The sequence below is a fragment of the Salvelinus sp. IW2-2015 genome, linkage group LG32 (genome assembly GCF_002910315.2).
Source record: "Salvelinus sp. IW2-2015 linkage group LG32, ASM291031v2, whole genome shotgun sequence".
Taxonomy (NCBI): Eukaryota; Metazoa; Chordata; class Actinopteri; order Salmoniformes; family Salmonidae; genus Salvelinus; species Salvelinus sp. IW2-2015.
The window spans coordinates 37978949-37988898 of record NC_036871.1 but is presented as its reverse complement, the minus strand read 5'-3'; the positions used below and the strand labels follow the sequence as shown (position 1 = coordinate 37988898).

General features: G+C 44.3%; 1 protein-coding gene across 3 annotated transcripts in view; it reads left to right on the top strand.

Annotated features, from left to right (window-relative positions):
- Positions 1–3954: 3954 nt before the first annotated feature.
- The window catches only part of LOC111956563 (ski-like protein), a 46571-nt gene continuing 40575 nt past the window's right edge, over positions 3955–9950 (top strand). For all 3 annotated transcript variants that reach the window (XM_070436775.1, XM_070436776.1, XM_070436774.1), the window contains exons 1-2: positions 3955–4196; positions 7022–8376. In XM_070436775.1, coding sequence (XP_070292876.1) covers positions 7216–8376 — 1161 coding nt within the window. In that variant the 5' untranslated portion in view covers positions 3955–4196; positions 7022–7215. The remainder of the gene's footprint in view (positions 4197–7021; positions 8377–9950) is intronic.

The window sequence follows — 9950 nt, the reverse complement described above, 5'->3', positions numbered from 1 at the left end:
TTTTACAGCAATTACAGCTGCAAGTCTCTTGGGGTATTTCTCTATAAGCTTGACATCTATCCGCTGAGATTTTTGCCCATTCTTCAAGGCAAAACTGTTCCAGCTCCTTCAAGTTAGATGGGTTCCGCTGGTGTACAGCAATCTTTAAGTCATACCACAGATTCTCAATTGGATTGAGGTCTGGGCTTTGACAAGGTCATTCCAAGACATTTAAATGTTTCCCCTTAAACCACTCGAGTGTTGCTTTAGCAGTATGCTTAGGGTCATTGTCCTGCTGGATGGTGAACCTCCGTCCCAGTCTCAAATCACTGGAAGACTGAAACAGGTTTCCCTCAATAATTTCCCTGTATTTAACACCATTCATCCTTCCTTCAATTCCGACCAGTTTCCCAGTTCCTGACGATGAAAAACATCCCCAAAGCATGATGCTGCCACCACCATGCTTCACTGTGGGGATGGGGTGATGAGAGGTGTTGGGTTTGCACCAGACATAGCATTTTCCTTGATTTACATTTACATTTAAGTCATTTAGCAGACGCTCTTATCCAGAGCGACTTACAAATTGGAAAGTTCATACATATTCATCCTGGTCCCCCCGTGGGGAATGAACCCACAACCCTGGCGTTGCAAGCGCCATGCTCTACCAACTGAGCCACACGGGACCAAATGATGGCCAAAAAGCTCAATTTTAGTCTCATCTGACCAGAGTACCTTCTTCCATATGTTTGGGGAGTCTCCCACATGCCTTATGGCGAACACCAAACGTGTTTGCTTATTTTTTTCTTTAAGCAATGGCTTTTTTCTGGCCCCTCTTCCGTAAAGCACAGCTCTGTGGAGTGTATGGCTTAAAGTGGTCCTATGGATAGATACTCCAATCTCCGCTGTGGAGCTTTGCAGCTCCCTAAGGGTTATCTTTGGTCTCTTTGTTGCCTCTCGGATTAAGCCCTCCTTGCCTGGTCTATGAGTTTTGGCCTCTGCCTCTCTTGGCAGGTTTGTTTTGGTGCCATATTCTTTCCATTTTTTAATAATGCATTCAATGGTGCTCTGTGGGATGTTCAAAGTTTCAGATATTTTTTTATAACCCAACTCTGATCTGTACTTCTCCAAAACTTTGTCCCTGACCTGTTTGGAGAGCTCCTTGGTCTTCATGGTGCCACTTGCTTAGTGGTGTTGCAGACTTCAGGGTCTTTCAGAACAGGTGTATATATACTGAGATCATGTGACAGATCATGTGACACTTAGATTGCACACAGGTGGACTTTATTTAACTAATTATGTGACTTCTGAAGGTAATTGGCACCAGATTGTATTTAGGGACTTCATAGCAAATGGGGTGAATACATATGCACGCACCACTTTTCCGTTTTTTATTTTTTTTTATTTTTTTTTAATAAGTAATTTTTTTCACCAATTTCACCACTTCACCAATTTGGACTAATTTGTGTATGTCTAATACATGAAATCCAAATAAAAATCTATTTAAATTACAGGTTGTAATGCAACAATATAGGAAAAATGCCACGGTGGATGAATTATTTTGCAAGGCACTGTACTTATATTGAAACTGGAATCATTAATAGTAAAACAGCCACGTCCGTTTACAATATTATAACCTAACGTGTCAGGCGTAACAGAAACGCCTGAGCGGAGTTCCCATATCCGGTGTTCAGCAGAAAAGTTGAACTTTTAACCTTCAAGTTAGGTTGAATATATCTGTATGCCTGAAAACTAGAACATCCCATTGTTGGCAACTCCTCTAAGGCTCACAATATTACAACAACAAAGATGTTACTGTAAACAACCAATACTGTTTCCCCCCCCCCCCCACAGACATCCTCGCACCCACGATAGAAGAGCACAATATGTACTGCAATTGTATTTTTCATGCTCCTCAGCTCTACAACAAAAACAAGAACTGTGGTGGGGTGGCCAGTGGCGCTGTTTCCCCCTACTGCAGATTCCATTTTCTATTTGTACTGCCAATCTCTCTAACGAAGAGAGGGATTGCCTAGTGCAGGGTTTCGCAAACTGCGTCCTGTGGGTCAGATTCAGTTTGAGTAAAATACAAAAAATACATTTTGAGAGGGGTGATGACTAATTTGGGTAAAAATTAACACACACTTGAAAGTCTAAAACGAGATAGAAAGTATGTAGAAATGATCATGGATTTATATATTTAAAAATAACTGCAATTTTTCTGGCCCGCAAATAGATTTCGACAAACAAATCATACCACAACAAAATATGCTGCCCTCCATTGAATTTTAAAATCTCGATCTGGGCCTTGAGCAAAAAGGTTTGCCCACACCTGGCCTAGTGTATATAATGTGAGACTAATATGAAATATTACACATTTACATATAGCCTATAGGGAAACTGCCCTAGTCCTTCTGATTCTCAGGGAGGGGGTAGGGCTTTAAACATGGTCGTCAGTGTGTAGACAGTAGATAGAGCTGAAACCATAGCACCGCAGCCCTTCCCTTTCCACATATCATATAAAAAAAAAGCCAATGACTCATCCATGATACAGGACAAAGTCTGAGGAAGCTCCAGCCAGCAGCAACCCAGTCACAGAGGAAGCCCCAGCCAGCAGCAACCCAGTCACAGAGGAAGCCCCAGCCAGCAGCAACCCAGTCACAGAGGANAGCCCCAGCCAGCAGCAACCCAGTCACAGAGGAAGCCCCAGCCAGCAGCAACCCAGTCACAGAGGAAGCCCCAGCCAGCAGCAACCCAGTCACAGGCGTAAATCATTAATAGGTGCATCCTAAATGGCACTCTATTTTTTTATTTTTTTTATTTTTTTTAAATGTACCTATAAATAGTGCACTACGTTTGACCAGGGCCCTACTTTTGACAATGGCCCATAGGGTTAGTGTACTACTTTTGACCAGGGCCCATAGGGTTCTGGTCAAAATAGTGGACTCTGTCGGCCAGAAATAGGTTGCCTTTCGGGACGCACCTCTAATTATCAGCCCTGTCAGAGCAGAGGCCACAAGCAGCCCTACATGTTGTTTTTTTGAGGTTGGCACTGATCATTCCCCATATCTATTATATATATTTTTTAATTAATTATGAATTGTGTGTAAAATATATTGTATATACAGTATTTAATGTACAAATGTATTACAAAATAAGGGCGCTGTGTTCTGCCCTCTCAGTTTCAATGGGCCTGACGCCTCTGAGTTCAATCAATCCAGACAAGACATTTCAGCCAAACTGCACATTCATTAACACAGTGAGCAATCCACCTCTTTTACGCCCCGCTCTCATCACAGGCACCAGCTAGTGAATCACACAGCTATGACTTTTAACTGGCGCCAGGTCTAAGGTATGACTTATTGACATTGCAGGTAAACATAATTTCCCTCGCTTTCTTCATTTTGCTGGGGAAATGCATTCTGAATAGATACTGTAAGTGTAACATTTTAAATAGAATGGGGAGAGGTTTTTATGAGGGGGGGGGTCCCAAAATGATCTCAGCTTGGTAAATGGATTTGATGTGTTGTATTTTATCTCTTATCCTCAAACAACCTTTCGTATGTTTCTTTCCTATGTTTACAAACTTGACTGAAAGCCCAAATTCATTGTGTTGTTTGGTGTGATCAGCTGCCAAACTAATGTCACCCCAGGACATGATGTTACTGGGAAAAAGATCAACAAATTGTTAAAACATAACAAATAAACCAAACAATATGAACCAAATAGATATATTATAAATAAAATATGGTATAGTATAGATATGCCTGTGTATGTTGATAATTGTTTTAAATAATTTAATAATAAGATAATTGTTTTAAATAGAACATATTCTTAATAGTGGGTCATTTACAGAGTATAAACCTTAGTTAATATGTAACCTAAATATACTAGACTCAAGGACATCAAGAACAGAACGAATGGGAATCCAAACAAATCGTTATATGGCCGGGTTATATGGTTGGTGAGGCGCTCTCGCTCTCACTCACTCACTCAGTACTGCAGATGTGCTACACAAACCAAGCCAGACTGCCAGACTGCGAGACAGACAGACACCCCCGCACAGTTTCCGTGAAATGCCCAATTCGAGTCTGGGTGACGTATCATCATCATTAGGTTGTGTTGTGACGTTGTAGGGCTCTAGCAGTAGTGGTTTCTAGCTGTAGCTTGTTGATGGTCGGTAGAACCGAATGAAGAGAAGCCGAAACGACCTCATTCAGGCAAGTCTTTTTAAACTGGTTTCTGAACGTTGTTATTCGCTTGATGTAAATATGTCATTTATCACGTTTTCATTTTTGTTTATTTGACGTTTTTTTCCGAAATGGAGCTATGATTTGAGGCTTTAACAAGCGGTCGCTAGTAAAGGTTAGCTATCCTTGGCTAGCTGGCTTTGGCTTCACACAGCGTTGCGGTTGGGTGTGTAGTCAGTGGCCATGCTAAGCTAACTTCAGTCCCCGTTTGCCCAACTGGCTTCAATATACATTTTTGAGGTTAAAGTTGAGCGAAAACGATGTTAATTTGAGTTATCGAATTGGCTTTGTGGTTTCTCTTACGCAGTCCTCATATGTTGCCGTAATTACCCCCCCTCAACATTTAATTAACCCACACTATTCGCTATTGTATCAGTTTTATATTCCGAAATACTTAACGTTATTTGTCGTGGTTCGTTGGTGTAAAATACACCACAGCCTTGGCTTTAACTTGCTAGCACATTTGTTTGTATTCAGACGTGTTGGCTAAATTTGTTGCTAACGTTAGCTAAGCCCGGAATGTTGTTCTACGTTCAGCTAGCTAACGACGTTAACGTTAGTTGGTAATTAATTGTAGGTCGGTGTTAGACAGTCTCGTAGCAGACAGCAACCTAGCCAGTGAATGTCATTATCAGTACTGTCTGCATACCAGTGCCATGACCGTGGCGAGCCAGAGGAGGGGAAGTACAGTTTGTAGACGAGGGGGAGAGAGAGAAAGGGAGTTTGGAGAGGAAAGGAATGAATGGAGCTGTGCGCGTTGTCCTTGCTAGCTACGAAGGGGACACTGTGCGAGATGGAGAAAAAAACAGGGTAAGGGACCCTCGAATCTCAACGTCCATTTTATTAGATTTTTTTTATATATTCAGGAGAAAATTGACGTCTTTTGAATATTAATATTAACAACCCTGTTAAAAAAACAACTATACAACTATATTACTTGTGTTGCGTGGAAACATTTCCGTTTTGGTTGGAAGTCAACGCGTGAATCAAGGGTGGTGAAGCTCGCCTTGAACCTGTTCTCCTCCATTGCATTGGTGAAGCATTCGGTATTATTGCATTTAATTATGACGCGGAGCCATACTAGGGAATGGGATTTTTAACAATAACTACGACCACCTGGTCTGCAGCCCCGCGTTTTGTACCCCGATAGTTGCTTCCTTTGGTGGAAAGATCTGTACACTGTAGTTACTGCATGGATGTCAGTCAGTGGTGCTGCTGGTAGAATGCTGTACTGTCGTCCGCACACGGCTACTGAATATGCGCAGTTAAAGACATTCGACTGCCTAAATGCAGTATTTATATATTTTTGCCCTATATGTCTGTCTTTGACAGTCACTTAAAAAAAAAAAAGGATGATACTGGTCACACAAGCACTCAATGTGATTGTAGCTAGTTAAATGGGAGGCTGCTTGTCATGTTGTCGCTGAATGTTGAGGGTTTCCACTGAAATGCTGTAGATATATTTTCCTAATTTTGGATTACAGTAGTTAACACAGTGAACTGTATTTACTGTTAATACAACGGTCCTTTAGATATACACCGTTTATTATAGTCGGAGTTATGCGCTTTAAATGCAGCTAGATTCTGCGGTGTAGGGAAAATACCATGTTCAACATCCATTGAATGTCACACTGCGTTTCAGTAACGTAGCAATTGACCCTTCACTAAGCCCCGCCCCAGGTTTTTCGGTAAGCATTCTTAACGGATCGGTAAGCATTCTCGGTGGTCCAGTTGATAGCAACAGTCCTCTAGTCTGACACCTTGAACAAGCTCATGTTTAAATCTCATAAAAACCCAGTAAATGAGGGCTACGGCAAAAACTGAGTATTCATTAAAAAAAAGTATTTAAATGGCTGAGTAATTTAACAGGGAAAATTGTTACTAGGATGCATCAGGTGTGAACTTTTTGTGACAGTATTTAGTGACCTAGAGAGGGGCCAGAGAGACAAGCTATATACTAGTTGTCTTGCTACCTGGTTGGTTTAACTTCACAAAACTAGCACTTTCTGTTGGAAATGGAATGGTGATTTTACTGCCTTTGGGTGAAAACGTGGGATGTGAATTGCCCCATGGGGTTCAATGAAAAGGGCTGAATGGGGAGATGTTTGGGTGGTGAGGTATGGGTATGCTAATTGTCTTTTTGCCCCCAGTGGGTCCGTTGAGCCACTCAACCCTCAGGATAGCCCCCCCCAGAAAATACACCTTAAATATATACATAATTTTTTTTGCACCCCCCCCCAAACATTTTACTTTCATAATCGGTTGTAATTAGTCTAATTCTATCAAGTAAAATGTTATTCGTCACATGCTTTGTAAACAACTGGTGTAGTCTAACAATGAGACGCTTACTTACGGGCCCGTTCTCAACAATGCAGAGATAAAAATAATAGAAAAGTAAAACGCCTATTAATTAAATACACTATGAGTAAAGAAACTTGGCTGGGTAACACTACCCAGTCGATGTGCAGGGTACAAGGTAATTGAGGTAGATATGTACATCTAGGTAGGGGTAAAGTGACAAGGCAACAGGATAGATAATAAACAGTAGCAGCAGTGCATGTGGTGAGTCTAGAGTTAGTGCAAAAAAAAGGGTCAATGCAGATTGTTCTCTCTGCTACCAGATAGGCTCTCGGACTGTATGACTTGCGTGGCTGGAGTCTTTAACAATTCCTTTTACACATGGAATACATTTTAATATAGTTAGAGTTTTACTGACGAGGGGGGGGGGGATATAGTCCCCCCTCGTTTCCTCTCTTGGTTTGTGTTAACGCCTGAACCTTTCCCATCCCCTACAGGAAGCAGACAGAGACTTAGACGCAACAATCTGAACAGAAACACTGCAGTCTCCACCATGTACCTTTCTGAACACCAGAAGATCTGGAACATTTGAAAAGATACTAACAAAACCCACATAGACTACTCAACAGGGGACTAATATATCCAAGTGAAGGGGGTAGTGGAAAGACTCATCCGTAGCTCTAACTCTGACATGGCCAGTACTCAGACGAGTCTGAAAACCCCATTCGAAGACCTGACCTCGTTCAAGGGCAACATGAAGCAGCTGTACTGTGAGAGAATAGAAGACGTGCCCATTAAGAAGAGGCTGATGGCTGAGATGAACCTGAAGCGCCGAAGCCTGGACCCTCTGCCCCCCCTGCCCTGGACCCCCAAGGTAAAGAGGGAGGCTGAGGAAGAGCAGGACCGGGAGGTGGACCCAGGCATGACTAGATCAATAGAGATGGACAGTAGGGGGGAGTTCCAGGTATGTGGAGCGAAAGCTTTAGACCTGAGCCCTGGGCTGAAACACACGCTGGCAGCCTTCACTCTCAGCAGCGCGCGCTCTCTGGGGGGCCCAGCAGCCTTCTCAGCCCGCTCTGGCCACGAAGCATCCTCCTCCCCCGGCCCTGGTTCCTACCCTGGCATGGCACCTCTACCCTCCCCTCCTGTGCTGGGCGGTATACCCCTGCTGGTGCCCAGTGACAGCTCCACGGAACTCAGCCACTCCCTTCTCGAAGGAGAATCCATCTCGTGCTTCGCCGTCGGCGGGGAGAAGCGGCTCTGCCTCCCCCAGGTGCTCAACTCGGTTCTCCGCCACTTCTCCTTGCAGCAGATCAATTCGGTGTGCGACGAGCTCTATGTGTACTGCTCGCGCTGCGACGGGGAACAGCTCCACATACTCAAGGTGCTGGGTATTTTACCCTTCAATGCTCCGTCCTGCGGCCTCATCACCTTAACTGACGCCCAACGCCTCTGCAACGCCCTCCTCCGCCCGGGGGCTGTCCTCCCCTCCGAACCCGTCACCAAGCTACCCGGCCAGGAGCTCCTCAAGGAGACGGAGGCCAGCTTCCAGGTGGAGCACCAGTGTCTRGGGAAATGCCAGGGTCTGTTYGTWCCCCARTTCTACRCMMAGCCCGAGKCGCCCTGTRTTCAGTGYGTGGARTGCCAGCTGMTYTTYTCWCCRCAGAAGTTTGTGATGCACTCWCACAAGTCSCCGGACAAGAGGACCTGYCACTGGGGCTTTGACTCGGCCAARTGGCCGTGCTACCTGCAGCTGGGGAGGAAGTACCTGGGAACGGCAGAGGAACCGCAGCTCAAACAGCTATTGGAGGACATGAAGGACAAGTTCCACTACAACCGAACCAGCGACAAAGTAAGTAACGAATGACTTCTTATTGTGTTTCTGAACAGATATGTTTGCGTGAGACTACTAGTGTGGTTACACTGTCATTGGTAGAGTCTAGAGAAACCAGCCCTTGCTGTGTGTAAGACGATACATAGGGGACAGGTGACATTCTTCCTGCTGCCCGTATTTTCATTGGAGATTTACCCTATTGTATTTTACCCAAAATACTCAGACTTTTCTGTTTCCATCTATGCAGACCAGCACCCGTGTCTCACTGGGCCATGGCTCTGGCGGTTCTGCTCTGACCTTGTGCCGAACTCAGGCCCTGGGTACTTTTCAGCTGGCATGGCAGGTAGCTTAGCGGTTAAGAGTGTTGGGCCAGTAAGCGAAAGGTCGCTGGTTTGAAATCCCTGAGCTGACTAGGTGAAAAATCAGTCTGTGCTCTTGAGCATGGCACGTAACCCTAATTGCTCCTGTAAATCGCTTTGGATAAGAGTGTCTGCTAAATGACATAAATGTGAATTTACATAACAAGGGCTAACTGAACTTAAGCACTTTCTCACAAAGCAACTGTCTAATTTTATTGGTCAAACACACATATGTAGCATGTGCTGTTGTTGATTATGCTCTCCCCAAGCCTTTAGTGTCACATTCCTGGTGGAAACACAACACTAGCGCTGACATCTACATGGAAACACAGCAAGACTAGCGCTGACATCTACATGGAAACACAGCAACACTAGCGCTGACATCTACATGGAAACACAGCAACACTAGCGCTGACATCTACATGGAAACACAACAACACTAGCGCTGACATCTACATGGAAACACAACAACACTAGCGCTGACATCTACATGGAAACACAGGCAACCCACTAATGTGGGGGTAAGTCGAGATGGTGTAGTAGATCAGAGCGGTGGCGGACAGGCTAACTGCTGACCAGCTGGTCTCTCCCGCTCTGGGTCACTGCAGTGTGTGTGTGTGTGTGTGTGTGTGTGTGTGTCACACACGGGAAGAGCATCATTTGTCCTTCGGGTCAGCTGGAGGTCACTAGAACCAGCACTAGACAATAGGCAAGAGCACTGCCTGGACTAGTGGACTCTCCCTCCCTCCCTCAGACCTCTGGGCAAGATAGGGGGGCCAGTTTAGATTCATTACGTTCACTCCTCCCCTATTTAAATGACCTTTTAAGTCATTCAATTTGTTGATGGTTTTAAAATACAATTTAAATGGAGAATCTTAATTGAATGCCTTCTTAGTCCAGGACTAGGCTGACGATGTGTCTGGGAAACTGGCCCATGATCTTTATTCGTACCACTGAACTGGAGTGTACAGTAACCGGCAGCCTAAGCCCATACATGGGCGAATACCCAAGTTGCATTACCATCACCACCAGTGCTTTTCACTGAAGACCAGAACCAAACAGGATTCTACAGAGCAGAGTAAAAAAAAAAGAAGTTTTTTTTTCTTTGTCATTGTATATAAAATAAAAAGGACAGTGGGAGAGAGCAGAGCAGGGCAGCAGTACCCATATAAATGGCCAGCAGGACCCATAGAAATGGCTGACTCCAGCTGAAAACAAAGCTCTAGATGGTTT